The sequence below is a fragment of the Telmatherina bonti genome (genome assembly GCF_933228915.1).
Source record: "Telmatherina bonti genome assembly, chromosome: 6".
In the NCBI taxonomy this organism is placed as follows: Eukaryota; Metazoa; Chordata; class Actinopteri; order Atheriniformes; family Telmatherinidae; genus Telmatherina; species Telmatherina bonti.
In genome coordinates this window covers 22,229,380-22,252,827 of record NC_136624.1, presented here as the reverse complement: position 1 = coordinate 22,252,827, position 23,448 = coordinate 22,229,380, and the positions used below count along the sequence as shown (strand labels likewise).

General features: G+C 38.9%; 1 protein-coding gene across 1 annotated transcript in view; it reads left to right on the top strand.

Annotated features, from left to right (window-relative positions):
- Nucleotides 1–23,448, top strand: part of LOC306756909 (neuron navigator 1-like) — a 49,051-nt gene that overhangs the window by 4,929 nt on the left and 20,674 nt on the right. The window contains 4 exon segments of the mRNA XM_079241842.1: nt 1,676–1,778; nt 3,752–4,111; nt 21,511–21,655; nt 22,948–23,248. Coding sequence (XP_079097968.1) covers nt 1,676–1,778; nt 3,752–4,111; nt 21,511–21,655; nt 22,948–23,248 — 909 coding nt within the window.

Below are 23,448 nucleotides of genomic sequence, written 5' to 3'. Positions count from 1 at the left end.
TTCGATTCGTAATATCATTATCAAGCTAGTGCCCCCTACCCCTTTACCCCCACTCTCTCACCTTGTAGCCTGCAGCAGCAGCAGGTCAGACAAGGCAGGGAAGTTTTCATCATTACAGAATATTGGAGTGCTTTTTAGTTTGTTGAGTTTTGTTGAGCTATCATTAAGGAAATAGTGGAAAGGAATATAAATACATTCTTTCTTCTTTTTTTTTTTCCATTTTAAACGGCAATTCAGCGCCCCTTCTGGCAGTCGTTGCCCTAGGCAACCACCTAGGGCACCTATGCCCAGGGTCTCCAGAAGTCTGATAATGCCACAAAAAGTTACAAAGAGTTTTTGCTGGTCTCTCTTTGAAAAAAAAAGAAAAGAAAAGAAAAAAGAAGGAAAAAGTCACTAGAAAAGTCTGAAAACTTGCTTCATTTAGCAACAAACTTGCAACACTGCCCCATAGTGTTACCTCTAGGCAAGCCTTAATTAATTCAACCAATCAGAAGATTTTCCGAATAAATCCTGTCTTGATTAAGACAAACACACACATAAAATTCATTCATTAAATTTCTTTACTGCTTAGTTGAATTCAGGGTCGTAGGGGACTTGAGCCTGTCTAGACATTATCAGACGAGAGGCGGAGAACACCCTGGATAGGTCACACAAATGTAATTTTATCACTAAATTCTCTGCTTTAATAAATGCTTCTGTAGTATATTTTAAGTGCAATGATGATATTTATTTTGATATTTAATTTGGTAAATGATTCCAGTCAGACTTTCCTCTATAAAAGACTGCCGTGTAATGTTCCTGTAATGTCATTTTGTATTGTATGTAAAAAAAAAAAAAAAAAAAATCATTGCAAATTGATTAACAAATTCCTCATATATTTTTTTTAATTATAAAGCTAAATTCATGAGTATCTAAGATATTTCTTTTTCATGAAACTGTTGCTTCATACTTCCCGAACCCACTGCTGAATTGGTTCAACAGCCTGTTATGAGGCCAGCACATTTTTTGACTCGTGGTCCCCTGAAGTCTTTTCGCTTTTCCAGTTCAGATATTGAAAGAGTTTAATTCTGCGGTGGAAACTCCCAAATTCCTGTGTTTTGACACGTGGACGTTTCTCTCATTTGCTGCAGCTGACACAACAACAATCCGAATCGCAGTGTAATATTGATTCGACATGGTCATAACTCGGTGACACCACACCACATGCAGCTAGGTCCAAATAAGCTGATGCAGAGTGAATTTGTTCTGGCAACATTTCAGCTTGGTGATAGTTTTACGACTTCAGTTGAATGGCTCTGAGATAATGCTCAGCAGGTCAGAGAACTACTCCCCACGAGGAAAACATAAGAGATCCTGGGTGTTGCTAGAATCCCCCTGGTGGGCAGTCGGGGTTATAACCTGTCAGTATTTCATTTTTAGGATGTACCACATCAGTTGAGAGGGCGTGTTGAGGCTGCCATGTCAATAAGTCAATGGAGTAAACTTTTTCTACTTCATGTAGAGAACACGCATGGCTGTGTGCTCACAAAACACCTCTATCACAGCAGCCCAGACTGAAATGATCCATGTGGGAATACATGCATGTAGGCAGTAAAGTGCAGGAGGTGCCTTAAAACTCTGACAGAAAAAACAACCGTTAAATGTTTATGCTTTGCTTTGCATGACTGTTCCACAGACCCGGAATCCCAGAGGAAACGAACTGTGCAGAATGTTCTCGACCTCCGCCAGAATCTGGAAGATACAATGTCCAGTCTGCGGGGCTCCCAATTAAGCCACAGGTAGGCCCAAAACGTCTTCATTTAGTAACTCTACTGATGCTTCATGATGGTATCAAGACTTGCTAATGCTTCCCACCTGCCTAAGAAAGACACTCTCTGAACTTGTACAAGCAGCTGAGAGTTTGCTGGATCGATGGATATCACAGTCGTGTAAACACTTGGCCTGTGGCTGCTTGGAGTTGCCACCTGGTGCACATCTGGCTTCCATCCCTTGTAAATGGGCCTTTTCTGTTTCACGCTCATGACTTCATTTTAGGAATCTGTTTATTTTGTTGTTGTTTTTTTTTGTGCATCAGCATGGCCCACTGTGAATTTATTTGGCCAACTCAGTTGTAAAACGATTCTGGGCAGAAGATTTCTTTAAATGATCTGAACATCTGGATTTACTATCCTGTATAACAAAAACAAGCTCTGATTTTGTTTTGTTTGTAACTACTTTTAAACTTATTTGTGACCGTTTTTCTATGAAATCTTAACTTATGCTCATGTGCAGTTCAACAATTTCATTTTAGGAGTCTAACAGGATAGATAACAGGATTTCCTCATATGTGTGGTGTATGTTTGTGAGCTTGCTTTTGACAGTTTCAAATGAAAATGCTGTACACAACCCTAATGAGACATGATGGGTGTTTTCAAGAAGAATGACATATTGGATTAAATGCCTGTTTATCTGACTGCTGGTAAAAGGGCTTTAGAGACTTTAATTAAAGAATAGTCTTGTCAGATAATGAATAACTGGTCATCAGCTGCTCCACTCATACCATCCTTCAGCTCACACCATCCTTGCTTTCATAATATGGAAATCTTTTGATTGTCTGTGGCTTGTACTGACATCTTGTCAGGTTTCATCTTTTTGTCTTTATGGCAGAAACATATAAAATCACACGTCTCCTGCAGGAGTTTATGTAGCATTGATGAACCAGGTTTCAGTTAAAAAAAAAAAAAGAATTATATAATAATGTGGAAAAAATCCACTAATGCACAAAGATTATCTGCTCTCTTGAGATGTTTTGTCTGTCTCAGGCTTAATGTGCATTAGAAGAAAACACAAATCATGTTTGACCAAGCAACGATTAAAATGATTTGAGTCACCAGCTGCATCCTGTTTGCACTGAGACACAGTAAATTTGTGAAACTGACAGGTGTTTTCCATAATAAATCCCAGTCAGATACGATGGGCTTTCTCCTTTGACCTCTTCTTGGGGTTTTTCTAAAGGTTTGTTTCTAGTTAGGAAACAAACTGGTTAAAACTATGACCAGTGGAGTTTATAGGTATCACCCCTACTTAGTGGTGCTACACATTATATTTTATTTACTGTAAACCAGTCAATGGAACATCTCTGACCCATTTCTTTGTTACAGCTGTTAAATATGTTGCCTTTAGATATGCTACACTTATGAATGCAAAGCCAGATAATGACAAAACCCAAAGAAAAAAATTCTCAGGCTGTCCAGATAAATACCCATGAACAATGGTTAAAAATACTCCAATGGTTGTGGGCTTTGCAATATTTATGTGAGTGACTTAGTTCATTTGGTTATGCAATCCACAGACACAGAAGATGCTCCCAGGCATTTGCTGGATATTTCTAACCCTGACCTACTTTCAAAGGGGAGCAGGAAGATTTAAACATAGTCAAACCATTAAGAACTTACTTACTAGCTCTGTTATGTGTATTTTCAGGTGTTTGTGAGTGTATGTATATGACAGAGAGAGGAAAACAATAAGCCATGTTAAGAGAGATATCGGGTCAATCTTGCATTTATCTGAAAGTTCTGAGAGGAAAGTCTTCAGGCTTTATTCCCTGATGATGAAATGACACAACTATTGTATGTGGGTCAAGAACAACTCAATGTGGGTTTCCATTCAAAGAAAGTAAAATCTGCTCCTGGCTCATCCATACTTTTATTTTCTGTGCCGTTCTATTCAAAACTCTGTACTAATTTTCTAAAATAAATTTGTCGCTCTGTAGCTGCCTGGACAGCAGTAATGTGGGCTATGACAGCGATGATACCAATGCACGCAGCATATCCAGCCTGTCCAATCGCTCCTCACCTCTTTCCTGGCGCCACGGTCAGTCCAGTCCACGTCTTCAAGCTGGCGATGCCCCATCTTCCACGGGTGGTGGATACCAGAGCAGCAAGAGCGCTTCCCAGTATGCGGCCCACACAATGCCTGCTCGCTGCTCCAGTCGCCTAAGCAGCACATCTCGCATTGAGCTCATCGAAGGCCTCGATGTTGATGATGCCGACCTCAAGTCCGGTTACCTGAGCGACACCGACCTTCAAGGAAAGAGCCTGCCAGATGATGACGATGACAACCTGGCTAATGGGTAAGAAAAGTGCTGAGTTTCAGCTCTCGTTACAATGAAAACGAAAGCTAATCAGCGGCTACAGATGCAGGTCTCTTTTGGGTCTCCATCCTGTAGTTTTGACAAGGTCAGTTTGGAGTTGTTGTCAAAATGCATTTTACTCCAGCTGGATAGGTGTCCCGATGGGACTGCAGGCTTTGCCGGTTGCTGTGTATTAAAACTGACCATAATCACATGCAACTGACTCTCTGCTTTGTTGCAGAAACTTTTGTGAATGAAACATTTTGGCAGCGCAACAGATTTCCTTTTTTGTGGTGGTGTGCGTTTCTTGGCAGGCTTATCAAAGCACTTCAATCAGCATTCTTTGCAGTCACACATCCATCTGCACATTTGCTGACTACGAAAGGTCATAGAAGTTTTTTCACCGAGTAAAAAGTCATGAGGTTACACAGTAAATATCCCCTCACCTGTGCCTGCTGTAACAGTGCCTACATCTTCTAAAGACCATAATCTCAACACAGGAAAAGCTGCCAGTCATACTTTCTCATCATTTTGCTTTTTCTCATTTGCCCTTTTGACTATCATCCTTACTTTCTTTAGCTTCTTACCTCTCCCAGCTTGACAGCTGAATGTGATTCTCTGAGAGAAAGACAGAAAGAATTGAGGACAGTTCTCTAGTGTGGAGTAGCAGCTTTATCGCTGTAGCACATGCAGAGGGATTTAAACTCAGCTTGGGAGCGTGCGTGCCAGGTCACATTCTTACTACGAAGAAGAGTTACGGAGAAAAAGGAAAGACGGCACACTTTTTTTTTTTTAGATAAGTTCAAATTAGAGCAAAAGAAAAAAAAAATCAGATGTGTGTGTGATGAAACTGGGCCAATTTCAGTCAAATCTGAAGTTGGAGTGTGGCTGATCTGCATGGATGACAAGTTCCACGAGTAAAACACCAGGAAGGAAGAGGGGGAAAAAAATCAGACAGCAGAGGCCTGATAAGGTCTGGATTAAACAGGGGATTATGTCAAATGGCTCTATTCCTCATCGTAACATTTATGACCTCAAAATCCATTTAAATCTGCCCAGTATTTTCCATCAGCCCAGATGTGCTATTTTGAAGTTATATGAAAGGTGAGCAGAAGGGCTTCTAGTTGATTTGTAACACTATGGGCAGCTAAGATGCTAGTTGATTATCTTGTTGCTGTTGTTTTTTAAACGGATCATCAAGCTGTCTGTAAGGTCACAAAAACAAATTGTATCCAGTCATGCCTTCAAGGTGATCTGATCCTCTAAGAATGCTGAAACCATTTTAATAGACTTTCCTTCTTCATAGGCTTTTGTCCCTGCCAGCACTATAACGTTGAACATTATTTCCACGTAATCGGGATTAATTTGCATGCCTGTTCTTGGATGGTAAATTAAAACTACTAAGTTTTTATGCGTTACTGTGCAGCATTGTTTTAGTGGAAAAATATCCTTGATTCTACTGCAGAAATACTGGGTTGCTGTCTCTGTAACAAGAATTAACTCATAAACATACCAGCAACCTTTGGTGTAGATAAGTAGCTAATCTGCCTTTTGAAGCAACTGCAGTGGCACAAGCTCCAATTTCCCTCTTACTGTATTCTCCTGTAAAGTCTGTGATACATTTGCATTTTTACTACATCCCCTGTAACACACTTACAGTTCAGCTCATTGAGAACCATTAGCTTCCAGCTCTTGAAAATAGATCAGGCTCCTCCAGGGTAACCATGGAAACCAGCTGAAGATCAACTGTAAGGAGAGGTGCAATTTCTGCTCCCTTTGAGCAGAGCCCCAGTCTCACATTTTGTTATACATTTCACTTATCAGAAAAAGATTGAATATTATGATCTACATGAAATTAATGTGATGAAATGTCTTGTAAATCAGTAGTTCTTTAGAAATACATTGTGTTTTACATTCTCTAAGCACTGTGCAACCTAGAAATACATGGATGTCTAATTTGGAAATTACAATGTGCATGTTGTTCATCAGCCCATGTATGTCTCACACAAGTCAACAGCCACACACTACCTGCTGTGTAATGGATATTGATTATTCCTCACCAGACAGCTCTGGCTATCTTAAGCTACAGTAAATTTGTACTCCATGACGGTAATCACTCTGTGTCTTCATCACGTGTAATCTGATACCATAATGTACCGCATCTGTCATGTAATCAGCTCCATCTTTCAATCAGAGAGGATTAGCATCCTTACTCAGCAACTTGCTGCTGAACTATAATATTGCGTGTTCTGATTATGAAAACTAATTAACAAAAACTTGTTTATCGTGAGTACACGAAAGACTGTTGCCAAGAACCAGTAACATAGTTATTGTTAGACACGAATCTGCGGTCGGTGGAAGCATTGTTATCTAAAAAATAAAGCTCACGTAGAAATGTGATGCTTCTATGTACCTTCTTGTCCAAGAATAGATGAATTGTCAAACAAACTGAAAGCCAAATTAGAGGGGCATAATACTGTTTGTTATTAATTTGCTATCAGATGTTTGTAAAACTAAATATGAGATATTTATCTGCTGTTTGACAATACAGTTGCAGATATCATTAAGCATCTGTCCACCATCATTATAAAGTTATACAGGTCGTCCTTAGCAAGCTCTCCCTTCCTAAAATAATGCTAGAAAACTTGGTTCTTGGCTTATCTGTCTGTTAATGTATATGTAAAGACAACACAGGCTTATCAATGGAGGTAGCGTTTATGCATGAATGATTAATAATAAGGGTAATGATGACTATGATGATCACATATTTTTTTAGAAACTGGTCAGATACAGAGACAGAGTAAAAATAAATGAAAAAGCAACAAAGCATCCAAAGAAAAACTTTGGGAGACCTCCAGAAAACCTGGAGACCACTTTAAAGCTTACAAGAAGTCTAGATGAGGAGTGGGCAACTCTGGTCCTGCAAGTGTTGACATCTGACACACATCAGAGTTATTTAGCAGACTTGTGCAAAGCTTGTCATTAAACTCCGCACAAGTCTGCTATTTACCTATTGATTTGAATCAGGTGTTTTGCAGCTGGGAAACTCCCAACACTTGTATGACTGCAGCCCTCAAGGGCTGGAGTTGCCCACCCCTGGTCTAGAATCTTTGGGACCAAGATACAAAGAAGCAAAAGGTATTGGATGTATTTGCATACATGCGTTTTGGCAGATCAGATCTTGTTGTCATTACATTCCATACATACATACTTACTATCTGAATAAAACATAAAATATGTGCAGTGTATAATAAGAAGTAGTTTCTTATGGTATCTTCAGCAGAAATTGTTAACATACTGTAAGGATAACTAAATGTTTTTTTCTTGCTGGCTACCACAGTTCAGTGAGTGACTGTTTCAGATCACACTATGTTGAGGTGTCTTTTTTTTTTTTTTTTGCCTTGACCTCATAAAGCATCATAAACATTTCCTGTGGTTGCATTCTTCACACCATGTTGGCAAAGTTTATTCATCACTCATGATATCATCTCATTATAGGCTATACTCTAAGTGGCTGATTTGTGACTGAAGCAGTAATAGCATTACATTGTTAGTCTGTGGCTGTTTTTTCCAAATCTGCTGTTTAAATCATGAATATGTCCGCAGTCAGTGTCATTTTTGTGGTTTTCAGTCAGTTATGGTCGATGTTTTACAGACACTCAACTGCAGTGTGTGTAAGTTCTGTGGTTCTGGTTGGCTTTCCTATAGCTAATGCAGATGTTCACAGGTATAAATGCTTATTTTTTCCATTATTCCACATCGCCTTTGGGATGAATGCACGACTCATGTTTGTAGAATATGCAATTTCACATGAGGCCCATTTGCCTGGATGCAGTTTTTGCATATGACAGATTTATGTGTCATCTTGGCAGTGTGAAGACATTTGTTCGTACAATTTCGGTTTGCCTAAAACTCTTGCCTAAGGCCCTCAGTAGCAGTTAAAAAATTGTTGATGAAAGCAGTGTGTCAGGAAACTTGAAGTTCTGCTTTAATGAAGAGTTAACATTTGAGCCATAAAACAACTCGTTTCATTCCTTGCACTCTCAAAACTCAACAGCAAAAATACTTGACGCTGAAACCCAGATTAAACAGACTCTTTCATATCTGCTCTTTACTGGATGGCCATTGTGTTTGACTTGTATTTTGAAATTGCAATTATTTATTCATTTATTTAGTTATTTATATATTCTCTAAACCAATTATCTAATTTAGGATCACCCTGGACAGGTCGCCAGTCCATTGCAGGGCAAATTTTAATTAAAATAGCTATATTCAGAAAACTGATTTACATCAGTCATGTTGTATTTCACTACAAATCATGGTCTGCTGAGCTCACACGAATAACTCAACTCAAATTTATTTATGCAGCATCTTTCAAATACAAGTACAACCCAAAGTGCTTCATGTAGTGTGAAACGAATCTCTTATACATCATTAAGATGAAATGACAAACATAGAGAAACTCCTGGTTTACACATCTAGCAGCCTGGTGGATTTCAGTGTGACAGCTGCTTGGTGCTCTGCAATGACAGCATCAATCTTTTATAGTCTATACATAGAAAAATAGGAACCAACCAGAAATGGTATGATGAGACATGCTGACTAGTTTGGTGAAGATAAGTACTGTAGAGACAGGTACTGGTAATGAAGTAATCCCACCCAACACAGTTGGCTACTATAACACAAACAAACCCATTCAATCCACTGATCTTTAACTGCATGAAAAACATCATGACTTCATTTATTTTTTTGTTATGTTCTTGCTTAAAAATCATCACCGTAAAGAAAGAACTGTAAAGAAAAGAATTATGTTGCTTATGTGCTAATTTGAACTTACAATGTTGAATATAGTACATATGATAGAAAATGGGATAAATGGAGCAAATGTTTTTTGTGAGCTATTCAGATAGTAAATTTGTTTTAAAAAAAAAACACATGCTACTTAAAGTGCTACATTACACAGGCAACCACATAAACTGTAGGCTTCCTCTCTTCCTATTGTCCTGCAGAACAGGCCTGTTTTCAGTAGAACGAGGGGAGTGTGTAGGCATGCAGGGACCAAAGCTTTTGTTTCTATACAGCAGCATACAGGCAGTGATGCAGAGCACAGAAAGGAGTGCAGTTCAGCAGCATCACTACCGATCATGGTCATGTGGCAACGTGGCTCGGGATGTGCTGCCATGGCAACCGTCTTTTACTGACCCAGTGATGGGCTGCCTTGTGTGTCAGTGAGGTAACTGCAGAGCGAATGTATGCGGGAGGATGTGGGTGAGAGTGTCTGCTGCTGGTTTGTATGAGATGGAGAGAAAGAGAGCAGGGATATGCACACAGAAAATGAATAGTATATGTTGAAAATGAAAGAATGCCATGACAACCAGTTGATTTGATTGTTTTTATCATAAGTCTATTGAATGGAGGGTTGTTGTTTTTTTTTATCATTATTCTTAAAATGTACACAAATAAAGAACACATAAACACATGTGCACCTTGTCAAGTGCAGAATACACGTCATATCTATCTTTACTTGTGTTTCTATATAAAGTAGATAAGTCCTTGGCTTTGTTTGCTCCTCTGGCAGTGTCATTTCCATGGCAACCGCAATAAAGCGTTGCTCATTCTATTGAGTGCATCTGTTGAAGGCTCGGCATACACAGTGTGAAATTATCTAAATATCATAACACTTAGCAGCTTCACTCATGGCAACTATCAACAAAAGCATTTTATAATGCACAAAGGGGTTTGCTGCAGTCATCAGATTCTGGATCTGTTCAGCCGGCAGTCTGTTTTTCATTTCCCTTTCCTGCCTGAGTTGGATGTTTCTGTAGTCCGTGTGTGTCCCTGGATATTGATGCTTCACAAGTTTTCTGACCCACTTCAACCCATCTGTAGAGAATTTGGTCTTTGGGCTTGCTGCTCTAGTTTTCCGCAAGCATTGCTGGAATTGCAGTTTTCTGAGGATACCACTTCAGGTCGGTACTTTAAAGACTCAGTGGAAGAGGGATGTGGTTTTCTAAGAGCTTCTTTGATTACCACGTAGCAATACAGGAATGATTTCGAAGGCTGTTTTTAAAGCCAAGTCTATTGAAAATCTGCACTTGCTTCACAGAGGTTGCTACAGAAGGAATAATGTTAAAAAGAACTATTTCCAACAAATTTCTTACTTTGCTTTTTTTATACACAACAAAACACTACATAAACAATAAACACACATCAAAACATAAAAACCCTCCCAAAATACTATTACAACACTGAAAAGATATGCGCTCATTGACATAAATGTATTATAAACATCTAGTTTTAAATCCTGAGAAGTTCCATAGAGTTTAAATTAAGCATCTCTATTTATATGTTATTATTGAATTGTTAGTCTTGCATCGTATTACTTTTAAGCAGATACAAAGCTCACGCACTCTCCCACAACCAGCTGCTTAAAAACACATCTGGGGTCAATATGCAATTCTCAATTCCCAACAAGGTCAGTGTAATACTGACTCAAAAAGGCTCCCCCAACAGCAAATGTGCCTCCACCTTCACCAGTGTCCTCAACCCTGTGAATAATGGACCATTACAGAAGCCCCCCAGGGAGTATGAATCATCCCTGTATCATGTCTGCATGTGGTCGTCTGGCTGTGCAGTTTAGATTCTTCTAGTGTTTAACACTCAGCCCAAGGTGGAAAATATTTTGCACACTAATATATTTAAAATGAATCATATAGCACATGTTTTTACATGGTTTTATGCCTTTGTGTTCTTTTTTTTTCAAAATTGGTATAGAAATTAGGAACCCACCCAAAAAAAAAGAAATCTCTCATGTGATTATGACAGAATCCAACATTATTGTACCCGAACAGGCTGCAGTTGTGGCACAATGTGCAACGGTTGATCTGTGCATCCGTTTTATTTTAAATTGCATCTGAAGGCACAAGGATTCCTAAGACTGCGTTTTCCAGTCCAGTAATCAGATGACAAGTCAAATTTCCTGGGCCCTGCAGAGATAGGGCAGCTACAGTGCCCAAGTCGGTCACTATTGTCTCTCAGATGCATTTACTTACTACAGCTCTGAAACGAAGGCTCTCCAACCCTGTTTGTGTCGTTTTGGCCAGGCTTGAAAGGCCTGTTACTGGCAAGATCAGAGATATGCCACTTCTTGTTCTGAATTATTTTTAAATCGAAGATATTTAAATAGACATGAATCAGTGCATATGCCCCTGTTCTCTGATGTATTTCATAAGTAATTTCCCAGTTTGTTGCTCTTCTTCTGTATTAAAATGTTCAAAATATAATAATTTTTTCATGGAAAGTGGTCCCTCTTTTACATACATAATAACAGTATGTACATGATATTGCAGTTGTGCCAAGCAGTTTGAAATAATTGTGCCTCCTGCTGGAAATCTATTGTCATTACACTCCATGGAAACTGCTGTCTCACAAGGAATGCACTTCTGATTTAAGAGTCATCCATTTGGTTATGGTACATATTATATATTTCAAATATGGTGGTAAGAAACTTTTATCCATCATAGCTTTCAGCCTCTAAACTTCAATGTGATGCAGTATATTTCAATGCATACTACTGACGACATTTAAATAGATTTTTAAAAAAATTTTAAAAAACCCAGTCATTTATAAAAGCCTCCCATAAGTTTGAAGGCTAATCTACAGATACATTTAGATGTTAGTGGTTAGAATTTAATTTTCAGCTATCACACATAGGTTATGTTATTCTGCCATGGGACTGTTTGAATATTTTTTAACCCCTTTGTGTTGTTTATTATCTTATATTGAACAACTTGTGTGATATAAATGAGGACTGGTCTTTACATAAATTAGATTTGTCACTTTTCTTTTATCTCTGTACAGTTCTGATGTCTTCTCACTAGTTAGTCCAACAAGATGCATTGCAGTTTGATACTCAAGATGTAGCACTGAAAGATCAAAAGCCACGATTGTAAAGGTCAGACCATAATACTTCTCTGCCTCAGTAAATACTAGACCTTTTCACTGAGCTCTACATTTACAGCATTTACAGTTTATAAATAGGACAAACCCTAGTGGGGGTATGGACAACAAAAAGACACAAGTAAACCCAGAGCAGAGGTTTTTAACATAAGCCATTTGGTTATCAGTGTAGGTCAGCTGTTAGTATAGATTGCAAACATGACTTCAAGGTTGTGTGGATGTTGGATTGTTTAGAAGCTCTGTGGCCTGGCTCAGATAAACAGGAGATGGGAGCAATGTAAAACTTTTAGTTCTATAAACAATTTACAACACTCATCATTCCAGACCAAAAGAAAAAAAACAACTGTGTTAATCTTTCAGAATTAGGAAATCAAGCTTTGACATAAACAGGTGTTTCAAGTTTATGTGGTTTTTGTGAAAAACAAATGAAGCAGCAGGCAGGAAGGGGAAAGGAGAGAGTCTCTCTGGTTGAAAATGAAGATATGGAAAGCGGTAGAGGCAGGCACAACTTTTTTTTCAAACTAGCATCTTACTCAGCTGGGTTTTCACTTGAGGAATGTCTTTATATGTGCAACATACACTCAAAGCTAAAAAAAAAAAAAAAAAAAAAAGTTTAATAAAAATACTGTCTAAAATTTGACTCAAGATTAGTCTGTTTTTCTGTTATAAAGTACTGAATGTCACAATGTGAAAACAGAACATTCATTCATTACAATTCAGCTTCATTCATTCAGCTTTTAGTTTTCCTGTAATGAATTTGTGTTGCATGAAGACAATCATTATGAATTGGACTAAGGTGGATTATATAACCAGTTAATTGGAATATAAATTAATTACAGGAAAGTGGAACATAATTTGATCGGACTGTATCTTTAAAAGAACTTTGAGATGACTTATCACTTAATCCAGCTGGACCAAATAAAATTTAAAGCAGTTGTAGTGTAGCGTATTATCATTAACGTTAACCTGGGATCCAATGTCGGAGCGACAGTGGGTGTTTTAATTATTAATTTGCTGTGTCCTTAGACAAGCGGACGATCTCGGGGCACCACCCAGCCCTAAATTTGTTATACGGTCAGGCAGGGAATACTGTAATATGACAATGATATTTGTCTAATAACAGATAACCATCAGTCTCAAAGTACGCTTACTGTAAGTTCTCGTCAGAGGGAACAAATCTCTTCCTTAAAGATCGATCATGCTACCACGACTTCTGAAAATATAACACACTTTATTAAAAACCACACCGGTTAAAATCATCAGGCACAAATGAAATTAATAATGTAAACCAGAAATAGCGTCAGCAAGCATCAAATACTGAATTAGCCAAGATGAGAGATAGGGAGAGAGAGTGAGCGAGCGACAGAGAGAGTATGGAACCTCGAGCCTCGCCAACAACAAAAATGTAAAATAAAATTATTAAAGGTAAAGTTATGTAAGCAGCTTACATAACTTACACAACTAGGAAGGTTGGAAAGATGACAAGTCTAATGAAGTTAACTAACTATGTCAGGGTAGACTATCAGGCGGATACCGGGGGAATGGATTTAAAAAGGGCAGCTTCTGCCAAGACACCAGCTGGATCAGAGACAGTGGAATAATGGGTCGGCCTTACTTCACCGCCTTGGTGGTCGAGAACCCAAACCTTGGGTCCAGTGGGCAAGGATTCAGTGGTCATCCTGATACTTGTCCAAAGGGGACCTCCACAGAAGTCAGGAGCTCGCCTGGAACCGCCTGGTTCGACGTCTGAAGCTGGATCCAACTCCGATTAGAACCCATGGGTCACAGGAGCCGGCAAAGTCTTGGGATCAGCTGGAGCAGTAACGTTCAGATTGTCCGTGCGTTACTGATCACAGTCTTTGTGGGCTGGGAGAGCAGCTTCGATGGTGTGTCAGAAGCAAACAATTGTTGAGCCAGAATTGGATGAGATTTCTGGTGTTAAGCAGGAGCGAGCTTACTTAATAAAAACGAACATGACGCCAGACGGACAAAAACACGACTAAAGCAAACATCAAACGAAAACGAAAAGAAAAAAACAAGAGAGAAACAAAGAAAACGAGAGAGAAAAACAAGAGCAGAAAAAAAGACCAAAGGGAAGAGTGGAAAAAACAAGAGACAAGAAAAAAGACAAAAGAGAGCGAGTTCCGGGAAGACCCGCAGTTAAATTTGCCAGCGCTCTGGGGCGGACTTTAGATTATCCAATCAGAGTGCAGGGGTCAGGACATGGGGTCTGAGGGTTTGGTCAAAATACTAAGTTCTTGGGGAATTAAACATTTTTCCAACCTCAAAACATGTCTATAAAATCCATTTGTAGATGAGAAGAAGTATGAATGATCCTTATAAACATGAACCTTAAAACAGTTTTGCTGCTGTCAAAAGGGGAAAAAGTTTGTTAACAGGTACAAGACATTTCATCAAGACATTTCAATACACTTCATCGATGATTTTCACTTTCCACGGACCTAGTGGGTCAAGAAATCATTTCCACACAACAAGTTCTTACTTTGAGTCAGAGTCGTTCATAACAACAGCATATAATGTTAATCACGGTGTATTTAATCAGCCTGAAATGCCTATCTCAACCTGTTCGAGGGTGTCTGCTAGATGGCGCCACTGATCCATCCAAAGAATCACAGAAATTAACTAACTTGCTAACTTCTGTGGATTTCACATCTGAAAAACAGTTAAAGTCTTGGATTAATTTAGAAAGGAAGAAGAGTCCATTTATCCAGGTGTGCTGAGGATACATCCAGTATTTTATACAGTTTAGAATTCAGAGCTTAAAGGTTCTGCTCTGGAATTTGGTCTTTGTGTGCTGTGGATACAAAGGGACCTCCTGGGGTGATGGACAACAGGCTCTTACCAGGGTCCAACTTCAAAAGGGTGTCACAGTCTGTCTGTGTAGACATTTCCTACCAGGAACAAGATAAAACCAGCAGGGTTCCTGGTTTAAAGTGGAGATCTGTCTACCCGGATTAAGATGGATCTGATTTTTTGGGCTTTCATTGAGCTCTGTTTTGGAGATGTGTGGTGGTCCTCAGATAAGAACTTCTTGAGTTCTTATTTGATTCGGGGGTTAACTCGGCCTTGGAAGGTTGCTACAGTAGTAAACTGAATAAGCTTGTTGTCTGGTATAAGTGAATATGAAGACTGAGAAATACTGAAAAAACAGATTATGACTGATATCAGCAGGGTGCAGGAAATGTCTAGGCCCACAAAGCTATGACCTCCTGCAGTGGTCTACAGAGCTGAGATCACCAAAAATCACAGCCAAACTGTGAGAACGGGTTTCTTTCCATGCACTACTGGAGGTCTTCCTGTCATCTATGGGTTTGTGGTTTCACTTGGTGATTTAGGCTTCACCTTGAACTAAGTTTTTTCAACTCAGGCCCCAGAAGGAAATGATTAAAAATTTCTTGGTTCTATTCATCATGATAAACTTCTCTCTTTATGTAAATGAAGGTGAAACATTTAGAAATGTGAACTCATGCCGGTCCTGAGGTTCATTGCTGTTTTTTTATAGCCGACTTTTTATGATGGTATTAGAATGTCACAAATACCACTTTCTATTATATTATATATCACACAAAGGTGTTTCAAACTATCTGTTTTCCAAATCATTAATATCAACAGAGTGAAGCTAGCTGGTAAACTAAATACTTGATGAAACCAGTTTAAAGAGGTGTGAACAGGACTTCTGTGCTTCATCATAAAGAGTCAGAGGAAGTCTAATGTGACTGGTGGATTGGGGTTAAAGGTGATACATTGTGTTTTTTTCTGGCAGAATTTCTGCAGGTCTTGTCACAGGCATTAAATATCTATGACATGTTTAGGTCAGAAAAGCGGCAGGATGGAAATATCACCTCCACTCAGCATTGTCTCAGGCCTCCCACCTTGGCATAGTGACAGGAATAGGCTGGGGTTTCTGCCATTTAGGGATCCTAAACTGACAACCTGAGAGAACTTCTGTCGTGGGGCCTGCTGAGGAGGGTCATCTCTCCCAGGAAGACATCCTAATAACACTGCTGCATAAAAGCCAGCGCAGTGCCGAATATGCCATTTGTCCAAAATATTGTTTTTTTCTCTCTAAGTTTGCCAAGTTGAGCCATCTGGTTCGTTTTTGCGACACCATCATCCCCATAGATTTCCCCAACAGGGAAATGTCCGTGATCACAGTAGTCAAGAGCCGGCTCGGCTTTGTCGCCATGTCCTCACATAACTCAGTAAACCGAGGGAACGGAGGAGACGTTTGATGAAGCCTTGTAGGCCCTTGTCAGCCAAATCCAACTGGAGACGATCAACTTTCAATGACAGTGTGGGACTCCATGAAAATGTCATTGACAGCCATGGTGGGGGACATGTGGCCTGCAACTATTGGTTCAATGCAGAGCATATTTCTTCATGTACTCAAAGTTCAAGCAGGCTGTCCACTGAATAGGAATCTTCCCACTGAAAGGATGGTATTTGCATGAGACTGAGACCTCTTCCAGCAGCTCCTGCAAAACCCGGAAGTAACTGTTTTATGTTCGAATAGCCTTGGGCAATTTCTTCCTCACCTCGATATGAGAAGCTCTGAAATTTCCTTTTCATCCTGCTTGTAATCAAGTGTGAGAACATCATCCTCAGACAGAAGCAGTGGAATAAGGCCATGTGATCTGATGAGTCCAGATTTACCTTGTTCCAGACCAATGGGAGCATCGGGATAAGAAGAGAGGCAACGGAAGGGATGCAGTCATCATGCATAGTGCCTACTGTACAAGCCTGTCTATGATCTGGGGGTCTGTACAGCTGGTCAATTCTAGGTTTAGTAACATTATGTGCCCAAAGTATGTCAACCTGAGTATACTGAAGACCAGATTATTCCATCAGTGGATTTTTTCTTTCCTGACTGCATGGGCATATTCCAAGATGACAATGGCAGGGTTCATTGGGCTCAAATTGTAAAAAAGTGGTTCAGGGAGCACATCATTTTTTCTTATGGACTGGCCACCACAGGGTCCAGACATGCCATTGAGAACTTTGGGATGTACGAGAGAAGGCTTTGTGCAGTGGTCAGACTCTCCCATCATCAGTACAAGATCTTAAATTATTGCAACACTGGACTGAAATAAATCTTGTGTCATGCAGAAGCTTATCAAAGCAATGCCATAGCGAATTCATGCTGTTGTCACAGCTAAAGGTAGTCTGAAAAATATTAGTGAATGACCTTTTTTTTGGGACAGCCAGTGTATTTAATAACTTGTTGACAAGTCACATGCAACTACAAAATATGGTGGTTTTATCGCCATTTGCATTATTTCGACCAATTAAGGTTATGGAAATATTCATACCTTTTGCTTGTGACATTTACTGTTATGTATGCATTTGCAATATATTTTAAGTTTTATTTTTAATATGTTATTGGTTTAAAAATAAAATGGGATTTAAATAAAGGCAATTCAAATATGTGATAGTTTATCATCATGTGAGCAGTAAAAGAAATGAGAAAGTACTGTGCCAGAGCGACTGTCATTTTCGTTTTTTTTTTTTTTTTAAGTCATCATCTTTCTGCGGAATTTATGGGCATTTGTGTTTTTAAAGGCGAGTGTGTCTCTTTAAAATATGCATTTTATCAAGACACATTGAACAGCCCCATTTCAAATTAATGTCTGTCGAATTTAAAACAAAAACTTTATTAATGTATGTTTTTATATTAATCAGTTTGACTGAAGATGGGTGTTTAGATACTCTGGAGTTGATACTTTTTAGAGTATTGCAATACCACTCTGGTTTCACTTCTGAGAGTTTTGGGCAATACAATTGTTTGTGAAGCCTAGCAATACACTTTTCAGTGTATTTCTTCTGTGTCACATGATTATAGTACCGTAATTATGTCATGCTGCTGCTGCTATTAGTAATGCTAAGGGTTTTTTTTGTTTTTGTTTTTTTTATATTAAATTTTACTGGTTTAATGCAGGTTATTGCACATTAAGCTTTATTCATATTTATTAATTTTACATGTTGTATTGATTTAGTCATTTTGCATGTAATAAATGTGAATGATTTTACAGTACTCTGTGGTTGGATTATTTTATCATTTTAAAAATACTAATTTTATCTTATTTTTGTTTTTTTACTCATCAACATAATTTATGATGGTTTTAAAGGAATTTTTTTCATTTAACAATGTTCTTGATTTTTATTTAAATTCCATATTATTGCCCTTGCAATGAAGATATTAATGCACACTGTACAGTCTAATGCTCCTTTTATTAGGCAAGAAGTATCAATACCAGTGCTGGTACTGATTAAAAAGTACTATGAATTAACTGCATTGCATCGACAGGAGACATTTTGGCTTTGCTCCTGAAACTTTATGGGAACCGCTGCAGGATGCTAGCGTACATTTTCGCCTAGTGCAAATTACTATTAGTGATAAAAAATGTGATTATTTGAACGTTTTAGAGTACGTAATCAGACGGCTTTGCGATGTTGAAAGGGACATCATTTAAATAACACGTTAAACAGAGACATTGGTTCATTAATCTTATGTTAGTTTGGGATTACTTCAGGGATCAGTATTGGGGAGTTTCTATGGTTACCATTTAACTGGGCAGCTGTTGGCTACCGTCCCGCGGAGTAATATCAGGGTCCCGCTGGTCCAGTCATCTTTTTTTTTTTCTCTCTCGCTTTTTTTCCTCAGTTTTTTTCTCTTTGGGGAGGAGTGTAGCCTGATAGCTGAAAGGCAATCATGTCTCTTTAATGCTGACTGAATGGGCGACAAGAGATCTTGTCCTGCGGAGGAGATTAAATCGGCTTTCGTACGGTTTGATAGGGGAACTTGTGCTTACATTGAACCGGGAAAAGTCACAAATGAGTGGTCGCGTATTGATCGGGAAAGTGTCTCCGTTACAGCCGGCGACACGAGGAATACGGACTTTGGTTCTTGCACCAAGGTAACTCTTTATACTGTAACCTACATATTTATCGACATTTGAAAAAGAGTGAATGGTGTTCATATTTATTTTGCGTTTTCGGACTTTCATTTCGCCAGAATATGGTTTTTAATTATTCCAAACATGACGCAGCTTTTGTCTGAAAGGCACATCTTCAGGATGAAATGACTGGTTTCGCTCAATTTAAACTGGAGTCATTTATAGTCTACTTTAATGAATGAATAAACATTTTATGTGGAAATTAAAAGCATGAAGTTAATTTAATGTTAGTTAATTGGTACAAAATTCATAATATCGGTGGAATTACGTATTTCTCTCTGTATTTAGCACGTTTTGGTTAAAATCATTGTTCACAAATTTAGTTCTCTTTCAAATGAACAACAGCATTTCTTTCTATATTTATTTTTGTTGTGTGTTTCAGTGCTTTACATTTAGCCTTATTTGTAAACAGCACTTGGCGTGTCGTTATGATGTTGTCGGGTCTGCTACAAAGTCTGGACAAAGATGTGGATGTCCTGTCCTGCTCAAACACTTTCACACTGTTGCAACACACAAACCAGGAAGATGTTGGAGTTGTGTCACAAAAGTAGGGAAAAAAAAAAAAGTTAATTGCCACCCTATGTATGAAGTATGCGCTAAACTGGTGTACTCCCATCCCCTCCTTGTCTGGATTTTTACCTCTGCGAGCAGACAACTTGGCTTGTAATATCCACAGACCATCCAGCCTCATACTCTGACATCCCTGTGGGGTATTCATGGCCCCTCTGTCGCCTCTAACAGAGGATGTATTGTTTAAACCTACCACAAACATCTCCACTTGGTGTAAATTTTAAAGCATATATGACTGTTGATAGCATTTGTCAACTTTTAAAAATGAAAAATCCAGCATTTATCCTTTTTGAAACCCTGCTTCAGTCGTGCATGCAATCACTTTGCCTAAATGTTGGCTTTATGTAGCAGAATGCAGAAAATTAACACCTTAAACCAGTTCATGGATGGCTGCTTCTGTGTTTTACAAGTCTGACTACCGCTCAACTTCAGCCATGTCATTATATCCAATTTTGAACGTGTAGAAGACATTTTTTCTCCCTGTGTTTTTCTGTCCTATTCCATGTTCCATGTCTTTGCTAATTGCAGACTTCATACCCACAAAGAGCATTTTCAGCTTAGTGGAGAAACCAAGGAGAGGGGAAAGATCTGATTCAGCTCAAGCAGTGACTCAGCTTTAAAAGGCAATATTAATTTACTGTTTCCACTGTGCCACATTTCTGTGTGCCAACAAAATTTTTTATTAACATCTGTGGTTGCAATGGTAATGATGGGGAACATTATTTTACAAAATCTCAGCCGGATCCTCATTTAGCTATAAAAAGGTGTCATATTTCTAAACATGACAAGGTACAGTTGCTCTTTTCAAGCAAATCCAAGTATAAAATATCTCAAACAGAGTTGTGATTATCTGGTTGACAAGGGATATACACTTGCTATTACACTCCATACAATAATCAACTTTCAGCATATTTCTCATGGGTGTACTGGGAATGCTCATCTCTGCTGTCCTCACACAAGGGGTCCAGTCTGGCAGCTTCTGTTTCAGCATGACTCATAAAATTAATTTGCAGGTGGATAAAAGGCTTGTGGTGGGTTGTTTTTGGGGCCGTCACTCTACTTTCCCTCATTTGGCTTCTGAGTAACAGACCACATTTTAAATCCTGTCAGACACCATATTTTTTTTTTGTCAAACCTAATTTATCAGCATGTCCTGACAATTTTCCCCTGGGGCTACAATTTTAAGATTAAAGTCTATTGCTCCATGTTAAAAAAAATACTTGCTCTGCTGTCATTGATTTATTCAATTATGTTGAAAGTTCTATTTTTATAGTCCAAGCTGACCATTTTTATTATGACTGCATGAAGGGAGCTTCCAACATAAGTTGTAGTGCTAAAAGGTCTTATTCTCTATGCAAGGTTTTGTGAAAAAGATGGGTCTTGTGGTGACAAAAGTTACATGGAAAATACATTATAATAAAGTCCCCTGTTTAAACAACCTTTTATGTGTAACAGTTTATTTTCATGACCATTATTATGGTTATTTTTATTGTCATTCATTTTTTTAAACTGACTGCACACCTGTCACTGTAGTCAGTATATTCTAAATATTCCAGCCCATCTACTTTTAGTTGTAAACTCAATTTTGTTAAGTGCATAAGTTTATAAACCATAAAAAAAAAGGGGGGGGGGGGGGGGGAAGCACTCCTGAAGATTGATGACCATATGGTCTTGAGCTCTGATGTGTTAACTCAATCAAAGTAGCATCTGCCATGTTGGAATCACCTGCTTGTTGAGCATGTGGTCATCTCCAGAGGTAGTCTGAAGTAGACAGATGGATGCATCTTTTTAAAATGTTGTTTTTTACCTACTTTAAACACAGGGTTCTGCATCTTTTTGCATGTTCAGTTCGTAGATGACACATTTTTCCTCAGTCATCATTTTGTCTTGTTGCAGTTGGGATGAGAGCAGCTCCATCAGCAGTGGGCTCAGTGATGGTGATGGCTCGGAAAACCTCAGTTCAGAAGAGTTCAATGCAAGCTCGTCTCTTAACTCCCTCCCAAGCACACCCTTGGGATCAAGACGCAACTCCTCCGTTATGGTGAGCTGAAATACTTAATTGGTCTGTGTTACGACCCAGCGGTCTAGGGGTAAGAGCCACAACATAAAACAAATGTGCCAGACCAAAAAGTGTATTGGGCAACTTTATTGTCCCACCGAAAAATAAAATGAAATCAATACAGGCCCAATTGGAAGGGCAGGGCAACCAAAATATAGAACAGAGGTGGTTCTAAACACAAACAATCAAACACCTGTAAACTCAAGTCACTAAATAGTGGAAACAGCAAAGATCAAAAGCTTCACAAAAACCAACAATATGGTAGACAAGGCTGTAAAACCAACATCCAGCTGTTAAAGTGTCACACATGAACACACCTGATAAGTCACAAAATATGCTGGACAGGAGTAAAGTGGGTAGTAGACCAACCTCTTTATGGGTGAAAGCCTTTCATATAGGTGTGATGCTAGCTTCAAAGCTACAAAAATGTGTTAATCTGATGCATTTAACACAGTTGTGAAGGTGTTAATGTGGGAGTTTTCAGACAGGCAGGAGCTTTGGCTTGTTGCAGCAAGCACTTAAAGATGTTGGTGAACACTGTATAACAAACTGATGCGTGAACTTTCCTGACACGTCATCTGCTCCCGGTGCAACATAGGTTAGGGTTTACCGAAAGAAACTGCGCCAAACCATCCTGTACCAACCTGCACCTCACGGTGTTAAGATACATACTCACAGCTCCAGCCAATTTGTTGTAGCTGGTAAATATGGTTCTTTATAACTTAAATTAGTGCTTCATGTCGGAGGAAAATTTAAATTGAATTAAGTGTGTTTTAAATTTCACTTTCTTGTTTGCAAACCTCTTTCTTTTCTTTTATGTGTGTACATTTTTCACTTGAAAGAAATTAATATTAGTACTCCTTAATGAGCCATCTGCTGCTTTATATCCCCTTAATGTGCCAAAAAGCAGCATGCTCAGTTTTGTCCTTAGCACCACCTCCACAAGGCACCACACGATGTCACACATGTAGCGGTGAATTTATTTTCCACTGCACACCCAAAAATGACATAACGTTTTATTAATTTCATGTGTCTTTCTAAATTTGAAAGTGGTTAATCAACAAGCATATTTGTGTAACCCTTCGTTTGTCTTTTTCTGTGTGCTTCTACAATCCCCTTGGTGCATATCAGTGTATCGCTTCATATTTCCGACTGAAATGCAGCACAGATAGAACAAAGATTATAGAGAACATCAATTTCCATAGATAACACAGACCACATCTGATTGTTACCCACTCTGTGCCTCCTCCCTTTCTCCATTCCTCCCTCTGCAGCTCCGTACTGATGCAGAGAAGCGCTCCCTGGTGGAAAGTGGACTTTCTTGGTACAGCGAGGATGGAAAGGCCAGCCACAAGCTTGACAGCTGCAGCTATGACTCTGGAAGTCTCAAAACAGAAGCTCCAAGCAAATGGAGAAAGAAGCCTCCAAGTCTCAGTGAAGATTTCGGGTTGAAAGGGGAACTGAAGAAACCTCAGAGTTTGGGTCAGCCAGGAAGTTTGAAGAAAAGCAGAAATCCTCCTGTGGGCGTGACGTCTCCCATTACCCATACCTCACAGAGCATGCTCAAAGTTGCAGGCAAGACCTAATATTTTTTCAACTTGAGATATACATGGCTTTTTTGTGGTCTTTCTTTCAGCTGTTTATATTTATGGGAATTGGTTCTATCAATTTTTATTTATCATCATCATCTCATTTATTATCTCACTGATGTGGAAGCTAAACGTAAAACAGACTGTTTACAGAATAGCCAAGACAGATTTGTGCTTGGTGTCAAG